A 26,362-nucleotide genomic window follows, 5' to 3' on the forward strand; every position below is an offset into this window, starting at 1 on the left:
TCGGCGTTAGTTATTGCAGTAGTGCCAAGATGGTTTCCACCGTGGGTATGTATGTATATTAAGGCATATTTGGTGTTTGCACGATTGAAATAGACAGTTAAAAGTGTTTTAGGGAGAAAAAGTTTAGTTTATGGTGGATGTGGTGCCTACGCCCCGCCAGTCTCGCGTGTCCGATGTAAATGCTCTTGCAACTGTTTTACACTTCTTTGACTTCCACCAGAAGAATCAGTGTCTGAAATGAAGATGGCCCCTGGGGCCCTTTGCACATAGAAACTGCACCGAGGGTGAAAAAGGGATCTCTGATGGAAAGAAGAGTGTACACTGCCTAACGGTGCACATGCTTTTCGCTTTTTCAGACATAATTTACCGGTACAGAACATCATTGGTACCATATTTTAACATGAGGCAGTGTGAGCGTGCAACTACATGCAGTTGGTGGCAATTAAGAAAAGGTCTATTCAATGAGCACCAAGAGTACCACTAGTACAGCACCATAACGATTGCTTTTACACTAAAGAAGAATTGAGTCAAGTAGATTTCTCTAGAAAAGAGGGAGCAACAGACTCACAGGTGGTCAGAAGGTGTGATGTGGTATGAGAGGCGATCGGACAGTAGAACCTTAGCACTGAACACGTATTTTGGGCTGCTGTGTTCTCTGAACTTTAATTACTTTTTAGAAGTGATCTAATGAGTTCTCGCTGACTGATTTGGCTAACAAAAGCTTCAACATGTTTTGAGAGAAACGCCAACTATATTGCTATCACTCTACAGTGTTCCTCTTACTATTGGAATAAAGTAAGAGGAACTTACTTGCTGACACCTGCTGACATTTTTCCCGTTTCTTCACCTCATCGTACTTTGTTCCACACTCATCATTTCACGTCTGGATGGGCTACAGGTCTTGCAGGTGAACTTTAGTCGTTTTGAGGGGTTTGTTTAGGATTGCTCAACTTCACTGTTGACGTTGCAGGAAATTCTGGCGTTTCTTGACTGCGCGTTCATCAAAACAAGACATTTTCCTCTCGTTTCAGACAATTCTCTTCCCATTAAAAATAATTATTTTTTTTTGAATAAAACCAAAACATTGAAGACATTTTGTCCAAATCTGCTTTTTTCTAAATTTGCGTCAGAAAACATGCTTTAACACATTTTCTCAAACATTTATTTCATTTTGCTTGGTAGTTTATTGAGACAAATGTTGCTTTAAAAAAAAAAAAAAACTACTGAAAAACATATGTTTTTTAAAAAAAAAATTAGATATACACAAAACACTTTGATCATTTTAGTGCAATTGCAATTTATATGTAATATTTCTGAATGTTCTGCATTTTCACTGCCACTTAAACACATTCATTCATTGTATCCATTCAAACAAAAGGAGAAACCATCTTTCTACAGATTTCTATAAATCTTTTTAAATGTTATCTTCCCCCTCCATAATTCAAGATAGAAAGTCCAAATTAATATGTATTCATGACAGAGGAGAGATGAAATACTGTGTCCCACAGGCATAGCTTTTCACCATAAGTGACAAGAAACATAGGTTTTTTAAGCTTTTAACAGCACATTCTTCTCCTGCCATATATGTTTTCGTGCTCGGAAGGATTCCCGTCTCCCTCCATCCTCGCCTCCTCTGATGTCCGCAGACCTTGATCGATGGTCCGAGGAAGAGGCCCCGCATAAAATAAACCCCTTTCTTCTCACTTAAAATGCACATCCACACTTCATCCATCTGCTCTCCCCTTTTTTTTCTTCTTCTTCTTTTTTTCCTCACGTCGCCTCCCCCCCGGGGCAACGGAGGGTTATGAGCAGGGGGAGTAATGAGGGGAAAGGGGGCCGCTGTGGCCAGGATGGCGCAGCGGTTACAACCCGGCTTTTTGTGATTGCGCTGCTTGTTATCGAAAGTCTTCGGCAGCGCTTGTTGTCTCATTACCCGCGACTTGAACCGCTTTTTCATATCGAGACGCCGCAACGCGAGGTGTGTGGCGCGCGCGCACACACACCCCCCTACGCACACACACACACACACACCCGATCCAGTCATCTCTTTAGTCTCCTCCTTACCACAGTAATATTATGTATCTTAATGGGAACAGGGAGCTCTGAGCCAAGAGTTCCTCTGGATAATTGGCTGCTTCCTCACCTGCTGACATCTCCCCCATTGACATTCTTACATTTTACATTTAAGGTGCTTCATTTCTTCTCCCCACCTTAACCTCCTTTTTTTTTTTTTTTTTTCCTTTTTCTTCCCTCTGTGCCTCTGACTTACACTTACTGTTTTTTGTTTTTTTTTACTTTTTGGACTCATTCTACATTGTCATCTTCTGCTAAATTTAATCCTGGCTCTCGGTGAACGCTCGTTGTGATTCATGTGATGGACTTTTCTTGTGAGCGAGAATGAATGCAATGAAATTCTTTCATTTCATTTGAGTACAACTTATGCAATAAGAGGCAATTTGAGGATCTTCGAAGGATTTTATTTTATTTTTTTAATCAGTGAGAATGCACGACTGCATTCTCACTGATTAAGATCCTGTTTACGTTTTTCGGTCTTTAACTATGTCTGCTAACTATAGCGCATTTTACTAATTCACATATCAAAACGTTCTGCTTCTCCTGGAGATTTCTTCTATATATTTTGCTAAATTTGACTATTGTACTTTTTGAAATATTGCCGCTTTTGTGCCAATTTCAGCCCCATTGAAATAAATTCAAATCCTACAAAATTCTGCTAAAATCTTCTGCTTTTTCACAGCTTACTACTTCTGCCTAATCCAACATAGAAACTCTGTTATAACAAACCAAAGGAAAGAGCAAAAGAAGAAAAGACAGACCTCTGGTCTAATTCTTTTTCTAAAAAAGTAGTTGCTAAAGTAGTTTTTTCTGGATTCTAAGTTTGTTCCAATTGCTGTTCTGGGTTTCTAGACAAGTAGAACTAAGTAAGCATCCTCTGGACTTGTGTGTTCAAATTTTTAATGTTCCTGTTCGGAAAGTACTTTTTCTGGATTCTAAGTTTGTTTAACAGCTTTTAAAGTTCAGTTTGTGTTCAATATGTTAAAATCTGTTATTTTCTTCACTAACAAGCAGAAATCAGCACAAGCGAGACAATCTGATCAGATAACAGCCGTTTATTTTCTAGCCATGTGACGGTGGGTATTATTACTTATTATTACGAACAGCAGCTTTGCTTATTGAGAAATAAGATATTATCACAGATTAACTTGTACACAGTAAATTTAATCCCCAAGTAACTTAGAAAATGAATCAACTGAAAATTGAAATTTAAAGATTAATTTGAACTTTGTGGATTTTTTTTTTTTTTTTTGTTATTGCTGGGAACATTTAGCCACTATACAGACATCAAGCTGCATAGGGTTTTTGGTTATTTAATTGTGTCCTCAATCCACTGCTTGTAGGCACAGACGTCCAGGAAAAGACTTGGTGCATTGAGCGCCTTCTCTGTTTCTCCAGTGTAGACATAAACGCCATACAGCCTGTTGTTGAACACACATCCTCCACCAGAGTCGTCCTGTCACAAACACAAAGCTTTTAGTTGTGATGCTGCTGTGATCATCCGGTAAAATAGAAACAATGTCTACATTTTGTGCAGAAAATTCTTTAGAGACTGTCGTACGCGAAACATGTCCTTCTTAGAGCTTCTCACGCTGTACCACTTCTGGTAACGGAACCGAAAGTCCTCGTCTTTTGCCAGCGTCGCTTCCATCTTTTCGTGTTTAGCAATCTTGAACTCTGCACACTGAAGATCATTTTGGTCATTTGCACCTGTAGAGGAAAATCAGCATGTAAACATGTAAGGTCTGTTGAAGTGTTGACACACTTTGCTCAGGATATGACCTTGTTGTTTGCGGTTATGAAACTGCAGTATTGTTACTTGTATAAAATGTAATTTTTACATTTGTATCAAAACTGTCACTATGTGCTCATGGTTAATATGAGACAGATAATCTATGATGAGCTCGATCTCCTTCACCTCCTCCCTGTTTGTCCTAGTTGTCTGCAGAAATGCACCACTCTAGGTCAAAAACAACCAATCAGAGCCAAAACGAGTCAGTCAGTGCTCACATACACACCTGCTCACTTTACAGGGGAGGGACCTGTAATGTGTGCTTGTTCAAATTTTCAGGCTAAGCTCACAGTTTTCTCAGAACTTCCTATTTCACCTTTACGCCGTTTATCTCAGAGAGTTTTTGAGAATCAAAACTTCAACTAGCTTGCTAAGTTCAGCTTCAGCAGAGAGTCTAAAAATGATTTGAATCATCTGAATCATTTTGAGGTAATAACAAAAGCAACGAGAAACATGAACACTCGTCTCACTTCTGCCGTGACCAACTTGTGTTGATCCATAACCTGCAATCTGAACCTTGGTGCCGCTGAAACACAAGAAAAACAAAACGGAAAAAGAAAAAGTCACGTTAAGAAAAACGGCTAACTCTGGGAGACCAGAGCTCAAAAATGTTCTTGGATGAACTTTGCCTCATCTGGCAGATCAAGAACCAAGTTCTTAGATTTGAGAAGATAAAACTTACAGTAGGAGAGTATCTGGGCAGTCGGGCAGTTTGATTGGTTGGACTGTTGTTTTGCCTGACAGCCTCAGGAGCATGATGTCATGTTCACGACCGTTGCTGTCTCTATGTACCTCACGTTTCGTGATTGTAGAAGTCCACTTTGGACCTCTTCTAGGATGACCTCCTACAAGTACCCCATGAAACCTAGGCAAAAAAGACCCAATTAATTAACCAATAACTAATTAGCAATCAGTTATTGGTGATTTTTCAGTCAAACTTTTCCTCACTCACCATCCTGGAGCGTGCTCCCAGCAGTGAGCTGCAGTCAGAACCCACTGATCACTGATCAGAGATCCTCCACAGATTGTTGTTCCTGTTGAACTATATCTATAGACCGTCACATGATAGTGTCGCTCGTCGTCTCTGCAGTTCTGACCTCCGATGACTCTCTTCTGCAGAGACGCTGAGCTCACTGCAACACCTGGAGAGGAAAGTTGTTGTTTTTAGCTAAGTAAATCCACACAGTAGAAATAAGGAAGCAAGATGACAGCTTTATAATGACAAAAATAAAACACAGATCAACATAATGCATAGCATTTACAGCCAGTGGAAGTGTGTCCGGTGTGTCCGACTCACCCAGCCCCAGTAGCAGCAGCCGAACCTTCAGCAGAGCCATTGCTGGTCCAGCTTCCTGTGAATGGCTGCAGTCCTGCTGCAGCTTTTAAACTCTGTTCACAACTTCCTGCTGGACAGGAAGCCACCAACCACAGGACGGACACTGATCTCTGCCAGGCTGGCTGGGTAACATCCAAATGATTAGCCATCCAAAATGGCAGGACTGGTCACTGCTTAGGCGTTTGTGCTGCTCAAAAGTACAACTACAACAAAACAAATGATTTCAAATGTACAATAAGGCTATTTTTGCTTTCCAAAGTCATCGCTGGAGTTATTTGACAGTTCAAATTTGTTTTGTTATGACTTGTTGAATACAGAGCAAAGTTCGATGTAATCAAACATGTTCAGTAGAGTGAAACAAAAAATTATTTCAAAACTTTTGAAAACTGATTGTATCTTATTTTTTGCAACAGTCACAGTTTGCTCTGTGAACATTGTCATATTTCCAAAATGGCAGAAAATAAACGCTAAAATGTGCAAATGTTCAATTTATCAGTCTGGGATTTGACTAATTAGAAACATGATTACGCATTCAGCTGTTATTTAAAAAAACATCTTTTTTATGCAGCTAAAAGTTAGTTTGGTATAAAGTGAAAATAATAAAGATCAGGCTAAGGACAAACATACTGCATATATTTAAAAAACATAAATAGAAAAAAACCCCTGATTTCTGCATTGTGAAAAATAAAAAGACTAATGGAACTAAAATGCTTTTTTTTTTTAAAAAAAAAAAAAGAAACTACAAATGTTGTAACTTTATAGACCAAAAATGTGACAAGAAATTTAAAAAGAACACTCTGTTATGGACAAAAGGACTCTTTGTCTTTTCTCTATCACTTTTATCTGCTCACACGCACATGGCTGCACGCTTGCCTAACCATAACAAAGTCCGACACACAGGCGAACCTGCTGGTCCCGGAAAAAAGATAACATCTAAAGAACTCGGCACAAGTTATGGCGATAATTGTTTCAAGCCGAAGTCGCGTGTTGACAGTAACCGAGTAGCACTTTGAGAACGACTTTGTGTTCACGTAAATTATTGTAGCGTTTTGACAGCTTAGTTCAATTTCACTTGCTACACTTTGTGGGCCGGCCTGTAGAATCAGAACCGGAAATAGACTAGAAATTCTGTTTCCCATCAAATTGAATCAACTCTACTCTAATATTTGCTTAAAGTAACAGTATCCGTGCCATGTATTCACACTGTGTGTTGTCGATGAAGTCAACAGTTTAACAGTTTGTTTGTCTACCAGCCTATCAAACTGCTTGGAGGTTCTATACCTTTTTCTCCAGGTTTTTCTCTTCGGGTTGCTATTATTCACTCTGGGTCGGGTCCATGTTTCATAACAGGAAAGCCTCACATAATTCCAGCCGCGGCCTTGGCTATCTGGCTCTCTGCAGCTCACTGCTGACACATCAGGGAGGCAGATAGCTTCATTTAAAAGGTCAGTTTCAGTACGAAACATAAGACGACCGATTAATGAAGCTATTCCAAAAGGAAGGGAATTATGAATGTTGTGTTTAAGATGGCATTTAAAAGAAGCAAAGGCTGACGGAAGGGGAAAATCAAGGGCATGACCACCATATGCCAGTGGCCTCGCGTGTTTGGGAGTTATAAATGGATGTGTTGCCGCGTATGAAATAAACCACAGTGTATGATATACTACAGCGGTCCTTCTTATGGCCACATCCGCCATTTACACCGCTTTAACAATAGAATGCAGTCACAGCCTGTTAAAATAAGACGTCAGGGACAGTACCAAGATGTTAAAAGCAACTTCATCTTGGAAAGGAATATTTTTTTTAATGCATTTTAAAGGAAAATAAACTGTACATTTTTTCTTGTAAAAGTGTTATTACCCCTTTTTGCCATGCTACTGTATGACCTCAAATTTCAGTTTATTTTCATTAGGTTTTTAGTAGGGATGCACGATATTATCGGCACGGTATCGGCCGATGTTAGCTGTAAAATTTAATATCGGACATCGGCCATTCTGTCAAACTAAAAGGTGTTGTTTTTTTATATGACAATGATGCCACCTGTGCACTGTATGAGTGCTGTCATTTTCTTAGAGATCAAATGTCATGACTAAATTTGACATTAAACATAATGCAAGTTAAGAATGTTGCATCATTTTCGGCCTCCTTTTTAGCATTTGCATTTGGTAGCAGGCTAAGTTGACGAAGATAACGCGGTATTTTAATTTCACAGTAGAGAAAGCCGTATGGTTTCAGTAAGTAGGTGCAGGGAAAAAAATATCGGTATCGGTAATGTCGGCCAAATGAGTTTTAGCATATCGGATATCGACCAAAAATCTCTAGTTTGTAGTGATGGACAAACACAAAGTATTCAGAATTAAAGAGAATTGGATAACATGAGTTGCAACAGCGTTTGGTTGATAAAGTATTTTTTGAACTTGAAGCAATGAGAAGCGAAAGGGAAACGACACATGGTTGCTTAACATGTAAAAAATGACAAATTCTTAATTGTATTTAACACAACACTTAAATATCAAGCGATTGTTTTTTTGCAAGGTATTCCCCTTTGGCCATTGAAAGAAGTGACCTTTAGGCAGGTTGTCAAACTTTAATGACCGAGGACGTATCAGCCATGCATATGAACATGCGGTAGAACGGTTGACGCGTCTTCATATTCATGTGTCAGCACCAGTGGCGGGAGAACGCGTGCGTACGCAAACATGACCTGCTTTCATATCCATGCAGCTGCACGCTCAAACACGTCTCGGTCAACTTTACGTTCAGGCCTCGTGCCTTGTTAGGACTTGTTTTAATTTTTAATAATAATATTTTAATAGCTGAGTTGCTGACCTTATGAATGCTTCATGAGAGGAAATGGATAAATAATTAACAGAAGTCACCTCCAATTATTTCTCTAGCTGTGTGGAATAAGAATGAATCTAACTGCGGTAACCTGCAGTTCATGAATTGGGCCGTTATTCGCCAAGATGGAAATGTGGATAGCAACATGTTCCAGGTAAAGGCATCTTGTACTTTCAGGGAACAGAAGACTCCCAAGATCCAGACGGCTGATGAAGGCCTAGATTTAATTCAGTCCAGTTCTATTCAATGTGAAATGCATTTACATTGCTATAAGTTTCATTTATTTTGCCAATACGTAAAACAAAAGTCACCTATGTAGTTAAATTCAACCATTTCCTTTGAGTCTTGGACTGTGTAGCAGTTGGCCATATTGGGCATACATGTGGCGACAGTGGGAAGGAATAACTCTCTTTTAGACGCACAGGAACAGAAGCAGAGAATGGCAGTCCGTGTCATTAAATATGCTAGAAGTGGTTTTGTTGTGAGAATGAAAAGATTTTTGTTATATTATGAGATATTATTGAGGAAAAGTGATTTGTATATGACTATGGTTTAAAATCTTGGGCTTCTTGTCTGTTGTTTCACGCAATAATGCTATTATAAGAACTTACATTAGTCTGGTCAATAGTTTGGCTGAAGCTTTGTAATATCTGCTTGAATACCCAACCTATTTAAAGTTTTGCTTACCTAATCACTAGTCAGCTGTTTAATAGACAAAATGCCATTTTTAGGCCTGACATGATAACAAATTTTGTTGAATGATAAAATGCATAATCATGCAAGAACACATTCTCAAAGATGAAAACCCTTTAAATTCTGTTGAATCTTTAACACATGAACTGGAAGACATTTTAAATGTCCAAAATAAATGAATCTTACAACAAATAAAATGTAAACTGAAGTCTCTGTAAACAAAATTGTCCTTAAAATAAAAGGGCTAGTTTAGAGCAATGCACCAGACTGAAGACTGTTGAAATCAAGTTTTCAGGTGGTTCCTCTGACTTTTTAAAGGATTTCACACAGGAAGAATGGAATAATGAAAAAAATGTTTATAGTTTCGAAGGTGTACATTTTTAAAACCTTCTTGTACCTTAAACCTGTTCCTAGAGCTGGTTGCTTTGATAAAATCCTACAACTACAGCTGCCGTGAATGATGCTCGTATCAACCCAAACCAGGATAAGTATCAAAACCTTTTCGTTGGACCAATGCCTCGCTATTGAATACCTGCATCTGATTTGGCCGTACAGGCAGATGTAGACCTGTTGTCTCTTCCCGCCCTGTTCCCGATGTAAATTACACAAGCCGAGGAGCAGTTTAGTTATATTTAACATTGGAAAAGTTGAAAGATTTATCCAAACCTGCTCCTCAGCACAATTCTGTCTCGAGGGGCTGAGGACGTCTCCCTCCACCTGGCTCGGTTGTCTCTCTGACATGCACCATTAACTGGGAGATTTTATGCGGAATTGCCTGGAAAGCAGTCTGATGGTGAACGCATGTCAGCGACTCGTGTAGAAGTCGGACTGGCTCAGTTCTCTCAGACAATCAGAATACTTCTGCAAATTGGGTGTATATTATTCCAATGGCTCAAGTAGAGTCAAACAATAACTTCACTGCTTTCTGTTGTTTTGCTCGCACCGCTTTTGTCCTTTATGTTAAAACAGAACGCGAGCGGCATTGCTTCTTTCTTTGTGTTGAAGTGAGAAGATTCTCAGGGGTGGGGAGGCTGGAGAAAGCTGTAACATTGTAGGTTTCGATGGCGCAGAGTGCGATGAAGGTTTGGTGTGAAAGCAGCGGGATCCAGTTTACTCCGATGGCCTCAATTACCGCTTCCTCCCGTGTTTTGATGGACAACAAACACCAATGTGGTACTTCTGTCTCGCACTTTTCACACGCACACCTCTGCTCCCCGTGCTGTGGCCCGTGCTAATGTTGTCTCACTGTCAAAATCCAGTCCCATAAGGGAGGTTTCCTCACATTCCCTCTTCTTCTGTTTCTCCGCAGCGCCAGATCATCGCACGGGGACGCGGACTATGACTGACAGCCAGGGGAGCTGAGGAGACCTGCCACTCATTTTGCTATCAGCGTGTCAGAGGGGCTCATCTAGACCCCTTCTTCCTCCTCGGTCTTCTCTTCTTATCTTCTGTAACCTCAAAGTCCTGGGCCGCTCTGGAAACTTGAAAAAACACTTCTAAGTCAAGCATTGCTCCCACCCCAAAGGGAGTTTGACATGCCTCCTCATTCTGTTTAAGTCATCAGAAAAAGAGGACTATAACCCAGTATCCCCCTCCGGTTGGTACATCTTTAGAAGGAGGCGCCGCTCCATCGGAAGGAGCTGAGAGAGGACCAGTCATGAGGTTCCAGTTTGCACTGACCCTCCAGGCGATATGGACTGGCATGTGCCACGCAGCCATGCAGCACTACCCTGCAGCGTGGGGACACTACGACGTCTGCAAGTCCCAGGTGTACTCGGACGAAGGTTTAACCTGGGACTACATGGCTTGCCAACCCGAGGCAGCAGACATGACCCAGTTCCTGAAGGTTTCTCTGGATCCCCCCAACATCACCTGCGGAGACCCTCCGGAGCCGTACTGCGCCCTGGTGAGTACGTTACGAGAACTGAAAAGTCCACTGTCAAGAAAAGAGAAGGGGGGCGGGGGGGGGGAGGCAGCTTTCTCATCAGTTTATAAGTAATGTGTGTCTACTTGGCATGTTCTGACCTCACGGCCATGACAAACACTCTCAAAAGCCTGTGTGACTCAGATATGTAGCTGTGGCTGAAGGAATTGAGGCTGGTGCCCATTGACGTCATGTTCTGCTGTTTGGAGAGCTGCGTCTCAGTATGCACAGCAAACACAATCTGATGTTGTGGCGATGCCGCTGAAAACACTGGAAAATGTGACTTTTCCAGCTGAAAAAACAAGCACATGCTTCAGTCGCCTTATTCACACATCACACACCGTTTTCTCTCTGTTCTTTGAGTTTGTATTGGCGCTTCCTCCCTGGTACACTAAGGACAAGTAAATCATGAATGACATGCTTGTCTGGATATTTATTTTTGGTTCAGGTTCGGGGGAAAAAAGTGTAGATGCACATTTGCCCTAATCGGGCGCTGGGTGACTCAGTTTGTAGTACCCAGTGGTGTAGGCGCTGTCGTCCTTGACAGCGTTATCCTGTTTGATTCTTGGTTTCTGGCCATTTGCTGCAAATCTTCCTCCTTCCCTCAGTTCATTTGGTGTGCAATAAAGGCCACAAGAGCCTAAAAAGTCTCGGGCACTCGGGGGTTGAAGCTAAGAAAGCCACAATCAGGACTTTTCATACCGACCCACGTCATTTAACGACAGGCATTGGACGATATCAAGTTCCAGTTGGACGTTTAATTAAACTGCGTTCTTGTAAATTCCTCAAAACTCCGTTTCAAAGTATTCACCTGCATTACATGACCTAATTTAGTTTTGTAATTCTGCTCCACCTAATATCCTGGAGCTTTCATCTGTTGGTCAGTGGCAGATACATCGTCCTTTTTTAAAAAACTGACTCATTAAGCTAATGCTACGGTTGTAGCTGGCATAAAATTGCTGACAGTAAACCAAAAGCAGGTTGATACCTTTTTTTTATGAACTTCAAACAAGTTCATAAAAAAACAGTCCTTGATCGGGAGCCTGATGGGACACTTTGATTTGGGACATCCACAGTTAAAACCTCCCATAATGGAAAATATCTCCTCACTGTTTTGATGGCGGAGATCAATTCTGAGTAAAGTTAAAACTCTGCGCCGATTTTTGTTGACTGTTTATGCGTCGAAACTGCTCTAAGCGAGCTAATTTCTTAAGAATCCCAAAATAAGCAAAGGAAAATCATATTAGGTCGAGTATTTAATTAGCTAACCGCTCGCTGCCTTCTTCTGGGCACTTTTCCCCTTGAAATTCACAGCTGGTCGCTTCGGATTAATCCGAAACGATGAATCCATTTCGGGCCGCAGCGTGTCACCGCGTCGTCAAAGGTTCCATCAGAACAAGCGCGAGCTCCTCAACGGCTTTCGAGAGCCCCTTCAGATAAATCGGGAGATGTCTCAGGGAAAAGTAGTAACTTGAGGCGTATAAATAGACCGTCGCCATCAGCACAAATTCAGCTGAGAGGGAAAGATAGAGGAACAAAGAGGGATTAACGAAACACAGATGACAAAAAAGAAAAGAAGACAAAAAAACCCAGCAAAAGTGATGATCAGAGAGGCAAGAAGGAGCGCACATGAGGGAGACGGAGGCTCAGAGGACTTTGTGCAAAGCAGAAGATGACTGAAGAACTAATATCTCCTGCGCACGGGGAGGAGGAATGCAGGCTCTAAAATGTGAATAATTCAACGTGTTTTGTAGCTAATGTGTTTTATTCATAGGACGCATTATTCAGCACGACATCTCAGAGGCACTTCTCAAAAAAAAAAATGCTGACTCCTGTGACTCCAAGGTTGGTTGAAGACGGTGGGTGGGGGCCAGCGCATCGTCACGCTCCGTGTGTGACCGCGTGCCCAACGGTTGATTTGACACGAAGAGCCAGAAGCGTTTGGAAAGAGTCGGCATGGCTCGGAAAAGTCTGAAATATCGTGATTTTGATTTCGGTGTTTTATTTTTTATTTTTCCCCTCTGGAAATAGGAATCAGATGGTTGCTGATGTCTGTCCGGGATTGTGATCACAGTCCATTGATTTAATTTCACGTTCCTCTGGAAAAATAAGAGCCAAAGGAAAAATTAAGTTGTCACTTTCCGATTTAATAGTAAAGTACAAATTCCTTCCTCACTTCCTTCCCCACTTACGTTTTGTATTTCATATTTCAAAGCCTGGTCAACATTTCAACACTTCACTTTGGAAAACAACAAATCTTGCCAACTATTTTTGGACTAATATCTAGTGCAAATATCTTAGTACGCTTGAAATAAGACAACACTAACTTACAGCTAACTTTTTTGCAAGATATATAACTTTGTTTTAAGCCAATAATTCCCTTTTAATTAGTGATTAAAAGAAAGTCCTTGTTCCATTGGCTGATTATTAAACTTATAAGACATTTTTCTCGTGTTATTAATGATATCATCTGCTAGTGGAACAACTACTTCTTCACCAATGTAGGTGCTTGTTTTATTGACTTCAAACAAGCACCTACATCTTGCTGAAAAGTTACTTGTAAGTTAGTTAGTTTTTTATTATTATTTCAAGTGTACTAAGATATTTGCACAGGAAACTAGCTCAAAAATACTTGGTAAGATTTTGTGTTTTTGCAGTTAACACATACTTTGAAGTGAACTTACTGGACTCATCAGTTAGTTGACTGTCAAAGTCTATAATTTTTAAAATGACAAATGTAAAAGGAACTCTGGTTTCACTATTTTTGCTCTGCAGCAACAAAATGATCTAAATCCTGGATAAACACCGGCAGCCATCGGATTCCTACTTCTGGAGAAGCGCAGCCGAAACTAGGTTTACGATTATTACTGCCAGTCTTTTAACAAGCTGATGACGGCTTATTGAATTAGCGGCAGTTTGTGCTGCGCCGCTGCACCGGCGGTCAATGCGACAGGAGGGCCTCGATTAACCAGGCGGCGTCCGGGGGCCCCGCGAAGCCATTTCCTCTCTCCGCTGTGCTCCGCGGATCACAAATCACACGAGCATCAGTGAAATATGACCCCCTCGAAACTCTCCCCACACCACCTCGCCGCTCAGCCGCGGAGTCCAGTCCTCTGCGATTGCTTTATTTTTACCTCGGGCGGAGAAGCGCGGCTCCGGATCAACACGGAAACAATTATCATTGATATCTCAGCCACTGAGCAACGCCAATCTGCCGCTGCAGTGTCAATAGGGCTCGTATCACGAGTCGGATCGTTGCGCATTCGGGTAATTGTCCTATGCCGGCGTTATCGGGGGGGGAAAAATCATCTCTCTGGCGATTGATTTTTAAAATAAATAAATAAATTTCTGCGCTCACAGAAGACGTTGTTGCCTGGCGTCTGCTTCCTGGAGAGCTGAAGGTAACGGACACCGAGGCCCGACAAGGAGCGAGCGAGGGAGGGAAGGGAGAAGCTGGAGGGCGTGGCGCTCAAGTGAGCTCAGGTTGCGGCCTCTATCCCAGGGTCACACGTAAATTAAGACGGCGTCACACACACACCGCACACGCACACACACAAACACACACACACGCACAAACTGCTTGCTCCACTAAAGACTTTTTATTCTCCTTCTGGCCTGCTGACCTTTTCAATAGCAATAAGCTGGCATTCTCTGAACTCTGGCACATGAATCTGCCATGATATGAGATTTCACCGTCCCCTCCAGTTAGACTCACACTGGCTTTTAGGTACCTGGACGGCTTTCACGGCCGCAACCACCTCCACGGCTGACATTGTGGCGGGACGCGAGAAGGCGGCTTCAACTTTGACGTTGGTGAATTGTTAATGGAATGTTTTCAAAAAAGTGAGCTGTTTGTTTTGGGGAAATTTACAGCGAAGTATTAGGGCCAAGCTAAGAAGAAACAAAGAAAATGACGAAAACAAAGCCATATATTAGCAGAATAAAGCAGGCTTACAACTTTGGTATCGGTTTTAGAAATAAGGAAATACTTCATCTGTTAATACATCAGCATCAGCTTGTCTTGTGACCTGCTACTTATAATAATCTGATGCTGTTTACTATGACTTTAATCTGGTAATATTATAGCGTTATTCTTGCTTTGCAACTACTTAATTCTGGTAATTTTACAATTTTATACTAGTAATATAAAATCGAAATATTACCAGTTCTCATATTTGATTCTGGTGTTATTATGACTTCATTCTCACAATATTAATGCTTTATTCTCGTGTTAATGTGGCTTTATTCTTGCAATATTGCTGCTCTCCTCTCGTGCAATTCGTATGTCCTTCTCGTACGAGTTCATTCTCATAATTGTCCGACTTTATTCTCTTATTATTATTGTTTCCTCAGTCTGGAAAAATAGATTTTTACAATCTGTTGTAAAAAATTTGCCAAAAAAGAAAAAAAGAAGATTAAAGCTAAAGGGCTCGACAATAAAACACTGTTATTGGCTTGTGTTACTGTGGATGTCTTCGGTCTTGGCAGAGAAAGTGCGGCCCGTGTCTATATTGGTGGCGAATCTGATAAATCCTTAAAAGTCCACCGTGGTCCCCAGCCAGTCAGCAGGTAATGTGGAAAAAAAAAAAAAAGATTATTAGAAGTTGGTAGATAATGTGTCCTTTTTTCCAGTTTTGACATCAGTCAGAAATAGACCAATATAAGGTTTTTGATTCAGTTTAACTTGTAAAATTAACGCAGGCTTTCCAAACAATCAGCTTTTCTCTACTTAAAGCTTTTTAACCCCTGTGAAATTATTCTTTGTTTCTGTTGATAATGAGTGTGAAACTGTGTGAGTATTTTTTTTTTTATATATATATATATATATCTTCTTCACGCTGCTTTAATTCATGCAGACTTTTGGTGCTTTTAAGGCAAGCTTAACAGAAAGCATTAGCAGGGCTCAGCAGAACAGTGAAATGGTTGTTTTTCTCCTGCTCAGCTCCAGTATCGTCTCCTTCTCTTGACTGTAATATGAACCATTTCGGCTGAGTGTTGTACGTGGTAAACTTTATTCAGACTTTTTTTTTATGCTTTAGAAAGGGGTTAGCTTAAAAAATGAAGTTAAAAAAAAATCGCAAAATACTTCAGTTATGAGTAAATTCAGCTTTTCTTTTATTGGGGCATTCCACAAAGACGGTGTGGGAATATATCTGCTTTGAGATTCTAAGATGCTTTTTTTTAAACAAGGAAATAGGCAAAATACACAGTTATTACACAAATACACAATTATTTTTTATACCATCTGAACTGGAGAGAAGCTCAACTGTTCTATCTTCCCATTTGATAAAATTTTAACATCCTGTACCATCAACTTTTTTTAGCTGCCCCGATCAGAAATTTTGTGACTTGAATTCACTCTTAAGCTTTGTAAAACTTTCATCTTGCTAACACCAGTACAATATAGAAGCAGGTTCAACACTTAAACCAAACAAGCAAAAAAAATACAAAACACAAATGCAACTTTGCTACATTAGGTTCACCTTCCTGTTATCTATTCAAAATCTGGCTCTCTCTCACCTGCTTGGTTAACCATAGACATGTCTTTTTAACGTGTTTTTTTTGTTTTGCTTTTGGTTCTTACACAAACAACTTCTACACCAAAGGTTGTTGCGGTTACCGCGACCTCGTAGCACTTGGCACGATGCGTTTACTGCTCGAAAATCATCAATCCCAGTCAATTCTTTTGTCACTTTTATTTCATATTGCTTCCCAATAAATACAGTCGTTCATTACAGATTAATTTTAGATGTACACCAATTTTGCTGATACATATGTACTTAAATAACATTAGATATGTGCATGTAGCTTATCTTTTACCAGTTTCTATGTTCCTGGTTTTATAACGACGAGCTGTGACAACATTCATATGCCGCTTTCATGAACCTCCTAATCTTTCTAAGAGGCACTGTACAGGGGCTGGTCTTCAGGCTGCTGGTACTTCCTGTGGATTTACATTGTGTAATAAAAGTCTGGCCTTTCCCTAAGCGGACCCTAATTGGAGTTTGTCGTCCCTCCTCTGTCCCAATCTTACACAACGTGCCACCAGTCAACGTCATCCACGCCGGCGTTTAATCGAGAAGCCACTGTGCCATCAGCAGGAATAATGCGTCTCATTTCTCGCCGCAACGCTCGGCTGACGTGAGGTCTGGAGGACGGAGAAAAAGAAATAAGACGCCGTTTTGTTTTACAGCTCTATCGTCTCGTCCGTGACTTTCCGTCGAACCCGTTCATGTTGACGTTTTGGAAAAATCCGAAGCCTACGCTTTACTTTTCCACCGAGGGTTTGCTGCGTAAAAAACGACACACGATTTCTACAGCAGTTGTTGCGAGTAAACACAGCAGAGAAAGACTATTAGTTAGCAGAACTGTCGAACATCAGAGGACAAAACTCTGAAAGCGTGAGCATTTTGTGGCTTTCATCTCAGCCGGACCGAACAAAATCAAAGGTCTATCGAGGCTCGTGACTGAGGCAAAGGACGCGAACCAAAACAAATTAAAATGAGACCAATCAGAGTCATTCTCAACTCCTTATTTACCCCTCCATCTTTGTTTGGTTAATGATAGCTATCTGGAGTCCCGAACAAAGGTGCAGTTGTTGTTTCTGCATAATTTACCAAGATGCAACGTTTGGGACTTGACTGGATTTATTATTTTTTTTCTTCTGTATTTTTCATCTAATGCTCGAGGGAATGCTGCCTCCATTGTGTGATTTAATTAGCCTAATCAACTCTCAGCAGCAAGAAGCTAATGCTAAGGTTGCCCACACTCGTGATTCTGTTTGGTTTGATGGAGAGCTCACTCTGTCTGATTGGTGGAATAAAACAGAGTTCAAAAAATGTGAACATCAATGAAAAGTTCACGTATTCAGTGAGCAAAACATCTTAAATTGTCTTAACGTCTTTATTCCTGTTAATGTTGACGGTTAAAAAAAAAAAAGTCATTCTGTCACTCTTTGTTTAATTAATCTAAAGCATTAACTTTTCAATGATATTTTTCATTTTAATGAGCCGTACCTCTATTTATTGCAGAGCAGGTATGTTTAAAAATCTAAGTTAGGCGCCTTTTGAAACAAACCAGTCCTGAATTACCATGGCAACATGGTCGGAAAACTTGGGGTTTTTTTTTGTTTGTTTGTTTGTTTGTTTTTTACAGGATGTGGAATACGGAGGATGGAGTACGCTGTGAAATCAGAAAAACGAAGAAGAAATCTCTATTGTGCAAAATCCAACAGCATTCATCAGCCTTCACCGCCTGCTCTGTTGTCTCCTTAATCTTCCGTGCTGAGGATCTCTAATGGCTGCGGGCGTGCAGCAGCGAGCGCTGCACCACACATCAATATTTAGTGTCATAGCTGACAGCATTGCTACTGGTTTATATGCGCTATAAGCTATGATGGCGCAGCTGTCTTTGGTTAAAAATTGAGGGCCAGTACTCAACCTGCTTGCGAGAAGGAAGAAAGGGGGGGGAAAAAACACGAGAGAACGGAAGTTGTCTCCTGAAGGAGCGCTCTTTCCACTGTTACTGAGAATTTTGCTATTTATTTGTTCATTCTTCCATAGATCGATTGTGTCTTTTGGCTACTTTGGGATTCTTAACACTGCTCTGTCATGAGAGTTCGGCGAAGCTAAATGTTGACCAGAAACGTTTGCTGACAAAACGCAGAGGATGGTCCTTTGAGAAACAGTTGTTGAGCAGCACAGCCGATGCCAATATCAGAGAAGAGAACAGGGACTTTACTGTTTCGTTTGAACCGTTTGCACGAGGATTAGGACAAAGCGACGAGGTCGTAAAACCACGTCCCGCAATCCCGGCAGCGTTCTCTGAAAGCTTACGTGATCACATCAGTGGTCATTCTTCTGTCCAAAGATAAAAGAAAATTGTTCTCGCCACTGTGTCAGATGGGCTCAAGACATAATCCTGGAGCATTGTGAGTATTTTTAGCATCATTGACAGAAACGGTGTTAATTGCCAGATTGGGTCTGAGGGTTGGAAATCATAGCAGACGTGACAATTTTATGACTTTTAGGTGAAACAAATTCGCCGGTTTTTGTTACAAAGCGGCAATTACACTCAGTCAACACTGAATACCTCGTGAAACCAGCTTCGTGCTCACGCTCTTCCCACCTATGTGCCCCTTCTCTGAACCAAACCTCATTACAAGCTTTCACTTTGTAGCAGTTGCCTGAAACTCTAGTCCTGCACTGGGAGAACAGACTGAATACCAGCGAACACGGCAGACAAAATGTCTGTGAGGCTTTTTTACCTTTCTGACCAAAGATGAAGGTTATAGTTGACTGCGGCCACAGGAGGACTTCATCACACTCTCCCCAGCAACGTCCCGTGTTATGAAGTTTGCATGAGCATTCGGGGGGGGGTCTGAATTTTGATCATCGTCGCACTTCCTCAAAGCGCTCCTCTTCGGAGCCTTCAAAGTCTAAACACCTTAAAACGGCTTTTGTCGGTGGATCCGTGGCGGGCTCAGCAGAAGTCCAATAAATAATTGTTTAGATGAAAAAAAATAAAATTAAAAATCCCACACCTCCTGATAATTGGCACGTCGAGCCGTTTTATTTTGTGACGTCTAAAGTGACTCCAAGAGAACTCTCTGTGTTTTTGTTTTTTGTTGGGGTTTTTGTCATAAAATTTGTTCTGGTGCTGAGGCTGGTTTTAAATGACGGTTTGTGTTTTTGGGGGTTTTGCTTTGACATGTCTGACAACAGCGACTGAGGGAAGATATTTTTTTGTGTTTTCTGTTTCGCCTGTCTTCTTTCTAGAATCATTATCGTCACTTCTTGTGATTACCACCACAGCATTATCATCATGTGGTTGTGTCAGATTTAAGTGATTTAAGTAGCATATGAGAATATATATATATATGTGCAAGTAGAAGGAAATGTTTCCTCCCTGAAACGGGGGGAAAAAAAGTTAGCAGAAGTGAAGTCGGTGAGGAGTTGGTATGCAGACAACATCAGGAGTCGCTCTGTGATGTTGCTGTGTGACTGTGTGACTCGTCTATCTGGGCTCCATCAAGGCGTTCGGTGCTGCCTCGCCGTTTACACTGCCATAACAAGATAACAAGGGGCCCCCTTGACTCCAGCCTCCCACAGGCTTTGCTGCTGACAGTTCTTATTTTATTTTTTTTCCCCCAAAGTTTTCAGCAAAACATTTCCTCCTTTGTCATAAACTATGGAGGATAACTCTGAATTCATGAAATGCTCAGTTGGCGTCGTAATAATAAGACGGAGCCACGCCTTGGCTGAGTGTGTCGCGGAAAACGTTTCAGTAGAGGAGCTGAGAGAGCACAATACTTCATTGATCACAAATGAAAAGAATTGTGTACATCCCTTTTACAGATGTGGAGGTCACCGGAGTGAATGCAAAATGGAGTTTTCAAATGACGAGTTGGTGGGATAAGTCTTTTGAAATGTTCGAACCGCTCTTCTTTCTTAATTCAGTTGTAGTGTCCGTATGGCAAGCCTCAGCTTATCTGGTGTGTTGAAACGTTCAACATAACATTTAAATTGGAATACAGATGTCGGTCAGCTGGACAAAACGGCACCAAATGCAACAGTCTCATGTGAAAATGAAGACCGTTAACATCATCCACAGTTATGGTATTTGTTATGGTTTGAGCATATTCGCTAATTGCTAAAGTCCGTTTGATTTGGTGGTTAGCCTTCAAACCAAACCCGGTTAGTTTGCTTTGTAATATTGTCTCTCTGCACAACCCAACTATCCCTGAGCTTGAGACTACCACCAGACAGCTGGACGTTCTCCTTCAGGATTTACTGTCGGAGAGCACAAATTCATAGTTTCAATCAATTAGCGTCTGGGTCCTGAAGCAGTTTGAGAAATCCTTTCATCTCCGGTGGCAACAATTCAGCTGTGCAAAACGGCAAGTTGGACCTAGCTCCGCCTTCCAGGCATAGCTCCTCCTTAGAGTTGCACTTTCCAAGCTTCCTTGTCAGAGAGGGGAGTCTTCCCCTGCAATTCTCCCATTTAGCTCCTTCAGACTAGCCAGCAGCAATTAGCAAACACCTGGTGGAGCGGCACATCAGCGGAGCTCATTATACAAGCTATGCTGTGCAACGCTGGTTGGTAATAATGTTGTTAATAGAGGAGCTATGTTGTGATGACTTCCTGAAGGTGGAGTTTTAGAAAGAGCAGCAGATTTTAAAGAAACAAAAGCACAATTTCAAAGAATTAAATTAGAAAGTCAATTTTCTTTTAAGTTGTGTTTGAGATATATCTATGTAGCAGTTTTATTTCAACTGAAGTTAACACAATTACTTGTCTGCACCATAAAATGGAAAATATATAATACTGCCCCTTTAAATACCTTATTGTATTTCAAGTCACAACCACAACCTTTGGTGTATTTTAATGACACTTTGTGTGAAAGATCGAATCAAAGCCGTTCCCTCCTCCCAGTTCTCAAAATCTGTTGCTGCGAAGCAACCCCTCAGCATGATGCTACCACTACCGTGTTCCAGTGAAGCGCAGAGATAGTAGAGACACGTTAACAATGGATCCTTTTCCATCTCTGCGGAGCTCCTCGACAATCGTTGCTTCTGACAAATTCAACCAGAAATGTGCCATTGTTCCCAACTTATCGTACGCTCACAGGATACATGCGGAATACGAACCACCCCTTTGGGGTCTTTCACAACCTTGACCTCTTGTGCTGGGATTCTACTTTCCTTCCCTCGTATATTTTACTCGACAAAGGCATCATCTTTTCTTTTTTTTTTTTTTTCCTCGCCTCCCTTTCTTTTCCATTGCTCTGTGGGCACTAAATCCCTCATGCAGTAATGGGGGGCTTTTGTTGCATTTCACACTTCATCACTCGTGGAAAATCACGGTCCACTCCCCGCGCGCGAGGCTCGGCGAAACAGACAGGGGATGCCGCTGCGGGGCTTTTACGGAGAGATCCGTTGACTTTTAATTGCTCTTTGAACCTTGCAGGTGGATTCCCCCCCCCCCCCCCACCACCCTGTTAGAGCTCACATGGCTGAACACTGGTTGTTCCGAATACACCGGTTCCTCTCTGGGATATGGATAATGAGAGTGAGCCAGCACAGGCAGAGCCTAGAGAAGAGAAGCAAGGTGTTCATAGTGAGAGGTGTTTGGGTTTTCATTTATTTTTTTTGCAAGGAGCTTGTAATGTCAATCGCACATGCTAAGTGGGTTCCTCCGAACAAGGCGACCTCGGTGATCCCATCTCTCATTTTTGTTGTCAATGTTAGGGTGGAGGTGGAGGAGGAGGAGGAGGAGGGGGAGTCAGCCGCCATAACAGCCGAGGCAGAGGCTCTCCATCACCTGCTCGGCGTTGCAAAGCAGCGGCGCCTCTCATCGCGCGCCCCGGCACAATAAATATTGCACCCGCTTTGCGATGATTTTCTGCTCGCATCTGCCACACCGTCTGCTTCTATTTGCGTCTCGCTCGTACAGTCACACCACGGGGCTTTCATGAATCCCGAACTGGCATTCACGTCTTACTGTTTCAGGTGACTGTTCGCTTCTATTTTAGGATCTGAGCCACGGTATGGGCCATAATTAGGATTTGTTTAAAAAAAACAATAAAAAATAGATCCATAAGATCGCACGGCACGTCTGAACCCGATTTGGACTGTTAACACAATTGGGTCTGCCATTGCACAGAGGCCGCTATTTGTGAAGTGCGGCACAAACAGCTACACCGGCTTCAGAGGCATTCCAAAAATACATTAGCGTTAGCGCTAGTTAGCGCTAGCCTTGAGCGGTTGCAAAAGATGTGGCAACGAAAACAACCGTGCCTTCCACAGCTCCACGTGCGAATCTGCTGATCGCTGTTTGAGCCGATAAATAACCATGACAACAGAATCAATGCGGTCTGACAACCTTGCGGGTAATATTAACAGTCGAGGCTGTAGTTTCGCAATTAGGGATTAAATGCTGTTTAATCACTGGTGTTCTCCGCTTGGACGCGTCTAGCCGCGTGATGGAACGCTTTTGAACCACTGCATACATCTTGATCTGGGGCGGTGGCGCTCACTGTGTCACCATGCTCAGCATCAGCGACTTTAACTAGGCAACAACTGCAACCGCGGAGGGATTGATGTTTACAGGAGACGGCTATGATTTCTAGTTGGACTCTAAAAGCACATTTCATGGATTTTGTTTTCTTTCTGCTTTGCTTAGTGTGCAAGAGCAATCTCTTTGACATGTCATCACCGTTCATCACTGTTATAATCTGCATCGTTTTCTTCAGTAACTGATCATGTAGAAACCAGTTCGATTACAGCCTCATTTGACGATGACTTTTAATGGAGGGAAGCATTCATTGTCTTCTTCCCGGGATAATCAGTGGACTATTGTAAAAAAAAAAAATTAAAAAAAAAATCTCATTAGATGAGAATAGCTCCAATGTTTAGTTGCAGATCTAAGAATCATTAAAATAAATAAGAAAAAAAATATTCTACCTGGTAAATAAAGTAATAACTCTCCTGGGATTCATTTTATATCTTCCCTACTGTCCGCCTGCCAGTGTATACTAATAGCAAGGTTTTCACAATATGCAAACATATCTGTATATAAAATGAAGAATAATAGATGGAGCTGAAAGCTGTCTGCGGTTACGGAGAGCACAAGGTACCCTCCGATAATTCCACCGCAATTTGTCCAGAAATTGCCTTAAGCACACAGTTCTGCACTGAGAAGCAACTGGCTCGTAACATTTAACTAGCAAATAGAAAAATAACACATTTTAACAAGAGCAAGATAGAGCTATGTTCCCAGTTCATCGCTGATTGTGACAATAGCACATCTGCTAGTCTTGTTGGTGTTAATTCATTTAAAGTGAGACCGGTATACTTGTTGGTATGAGGTCAGAAACTCCTGGCCTTTCTTATATGGAAATTATCATGACCCCTTTCTGCCATGCTGTCTCTCCCTCTTTAACAGCCGGACGTTGGCACCGGTTGTCTTGAAGCCTTAAAAACGGAAAATGGGGGTATAAACAAAGAATGGACGGAAGGTGGTCAGGCTTTCTAGGAAAAGGTGAGGCAAAGAAAAAAACAACAAAAAAAACGTGTACAGGGTACATCCTGTACACGTCATCAGTTAACCACAAGACGACATTTAGACATGCACAGACACATAATCTTAGTTCAGGGCAATCAAAAAAACCCATTTACCCAACTCGCATGCTCTGGAGTTGCTGCAGAAAGCTCGAATATCTGAAAGAGAAACCCTGCGTGCCCCACGGAGAACAAATAAACTCCAAGCTTCTTTAAAGCCAAAAGACTCCGACAGACTGTGGCCGTCCAAACACATCCCCTTGTGATTGCCTGCCTTATAATTTATAAGAAGCTCTGCAACACAAATCCAAGAAACAAAGAAAAAAGAAGAAGAAGAAGCAGCATGTGTTCATGTGTAAATCCCCCAGGTCGGTTCTGTTATCCTTGTTTTGAGGGGAAACGTGAAACTGTCCACCTTAACTCTGACGAGCCTGGGAGTGAGAGTCCTGGGCCGGCTTCACTGACAGCTCCCAAATTATATGATGCGTTTCGTCTGTACTCCGTTGAGCACATGGCGAACTCTGAATCGATAGCAACGCCATCACCGATGGAAACTGAATACGGAATCTGAACGATGAGCACACACCCAGCCTCACCTCCTTACGAACCACATAGGAGCATTTTTTTATCTCAGGTAGTTTTACTGCCTGGCAGATATTTGAACAGTCATGGCTAAGAGAGTAAAGTTTGTTTGGATGTGCATAAAAATAAAAAAAAAAGGCGCCTCAGAAATTGTCAGTGAGATGAAAGCGAGAGAGATGATGGGGCCCACAGATGGAATTGTCTTCAAAGCACAGCGTCGGCAGTCTTTTAAAGTGATATAACACTTGCGGAGCATTTTTATGCTCCCGTGCACTCGGCTCGATCTGACCCGGAGAAGAGGTTTGACATTTACTACCAAACATCATCCTAGGTGACTCGTCATTGCAAGTGGCAAACGCTGGGCTGTGTCGCCAGTTCAAACCGTCGGCACGCAACAAAACATGCAAAACGAGGCGACGTCTCCTGCTGCGATCCGTGTTCAAACACCTCGGGACGTAAAGGACAGCGTAAAAACCCCCCCGCATTAAAACGGCGCCTCTGTTTCACCGGCCCGCAGCCGGCCGAGCTGCTTCGTAAGCTGGAATCCGGCCCGCAGAGGGGAGCTGGACGGAAAGCGCTGTCTTAATTAAAGAAGGGGAATAACTGCTGCAGCTATTTACACCGAACTCTGACATAAATCTGCAGTTATCGCACTGGTGAGACTGTCTCTCCCCTTCGCCCCCCAATTTAGGATGTACCCGAAAGCTTTTCCTTAATAAGCAGTCCTCCTGATTAAGCCAAGGCAGTAGTCTCTTTCTGGCAGAGGGGAAAAGGAGATGAGGCACTGAATTTACCTAGAGGGGAATGCCATCATGGATATTGAGGTGGTTTACACTTCATCATCTCAAGTGTGGACAGAGGGAGGAAATACCTTGCTGGATGTGGACTTGCTGCGTTTGATGGGCTTTGGCCCAACAATCCAGGGATGCTATAGGTATCTCAACCTGAGTGTTTGCCTCAGACCCTTAGTGAGTTGTTTCTTTTTCCCTCATTGGTGCTACATTGGTTTTCATTCCCCTTTGTAATGCCTATCTCTCTAGGCTGTGCAGACATACGTGGCAAATGTCTCTCGGAAGCCGCCAGCAGATTTGTTAGAAATAAATAATGCGGTGAGGGTGAAGAAGGTAATCTGTTCATTACGATCAGGACAGTGAGCGATGGAGAGGCTCTGCGTGGAAAATGCACATCACAGGCTTGAACTGAAAGGATTTCGTCGGAGCCGTTGGGCAACAGCTAATTGCCAAAGACATGCATTGTCGCCACGTCGAAGGCTCTCTGTCAGCGACGTTCAGGTTGTCGTGAGGCTTGTTTCCTCACGACAAACACAAAGGCAGCAAGCCAAGCCGCCAAAGCTTTGAGGCTCATCTGGATTCCTCTGGGTCTCATCAAGCCCTTACTTTACTTTATGTCATAAGCTGTCTCTCAGCTGGTATACGTGAGGATTACTGAGTGGCAAATCATTCACGTGATATGACAAGTGCTTGTCAAGTCACATGTCATATTTGTTGGCTTGCATTGTTCAGTGTAGAGGTTAGCTCCAGAAGTTTCCATGCACTCATTGTCATGGACATCCATTTTGGGCTTTTAATGAAGCCTTTGAACTGTTTATTTTGGGGTATTACAAAAGAAAACTTCAATGAAATGTAAAATAAAGTATTGGATTCTCAAGTTTGAATATATATAAAATTATACAAACGTACAACCCCCAAAAATGTAGCTTATTGTCTCTTAACAAGTTAACGTAGTATGAAGCTCCTACTGTCAGAATTGGTTGAACTCCATTAAACTTGTTTTCTTGGCATTGACATGGCTTTTAAGCACATCCACTCTCGGATTAAATAAAGAAGTCAGATTTTCAAAATCAGTCCAGAAACTCCAAAAGCTCAAGTCTATCATGAACTACAAAATGCCAGAACACAAGCGCTGTTGTCCAGAGTTGAGCCTGTTTAAGACCAACATAAACGGGAGGGGAGTTTTAACGGCCAAGAAAAAAAAACAAAAACAAACAGCCGGCAACACAATTGACACTTTCACTCTCGAATTAAATTTGTAACTACTCA

General features: G+C 41.9%; 2 protein-coding genes across 9 annotated transcripts in view; one reads left to right on the forward strand and one right to left on the reverse strand.

The window, feature by feature from the left end:
• The window catches only part of ntng1a (netrin g1a), a 146,015-nt gene that overhangs the window by 12,760 nt on the left and 106,893 nt on the right, over nt 1-26,362 (forward strand). For all 8 annotated transcript variants that reach the window (XM_032551307.1, XM_032551306.1, XM_032551308.1 and 5 more), the window contains exon 2: nt 10,045-10,641. In XM_032551307.1, the coding sequence (XP_032407198.1) occupies nt 10,393-10,641 (249 nt within the window). In that variant the 5' untranslated portion in view covers nt 10,045-10,392. The remainder of the gene's footprint in view (nt 1-10,044; nt 10,642-26,362) is intronic.
• On the reverse strand, nt 3,114-5,791 carry LOC116711794 (kallikrein 1-related peptidase b24-like). The gene is made up of 6 exons (XM_032551314.1): nt 5,163-5,791; nt 4,818-5,007; nt 4,548-4,730; nt 4,336-4,391; nt 3,635-3,783; nt 3,114-3,529 (listed from the first exon to the last, which is right to left on the reverse strand). The coding sequence occupies exons 1-6, from the start codon at nt 5,200-5,202 to the stop codon at nt 3,383-3,385; spliced, it is 765 nt and encodes a 254-aa protein (XP_032407205.1). The 5' UTR covers nt 5,203-5,791; the 3' UTR covers nt 3,114-3,382.

Source organism: Xiphophorus hellerii, chromosome 21 (genome assembly GCF_003331165.1).
Source record: "Xiphophorus hellerii strain 12219 chromosome 21, Xiphophorus_hellerii-4.1, whole genome shotgun sequence".
NCBI lineage: Eukaryota > Metazoa > Chordata > Actinopteri > Cyprinodontiformes > Poeciliidae > Xiphophorus > Xiphophorus hellerii.

Excerpts from the sequence above, each read along its gene's own strand:
- LOC116711794 (XM_032551314.1), bottom strand. The coding sequence starts at position 5,202 with ATGGCTCTGCTGAAGGTTCGGCTGCTGCTACTGGGGCTGG. Across the intron at positions 5,008-5,162 it reads GCTGCTGCTACTGGGGCTGG|GTGTTGCAGTGAGCTCAGCG; the intron begins GTGAGTCGGACA and ends TTTCCTCTCCAG. Across the intron at positions 4,731-4,817 it reads TGGGAGCACGCTCCAGGATG|GTTTCATGGGGTACTTGTAG; the intron begins GTGAGTGAGGAA and ends TTTTTTGCCTAG.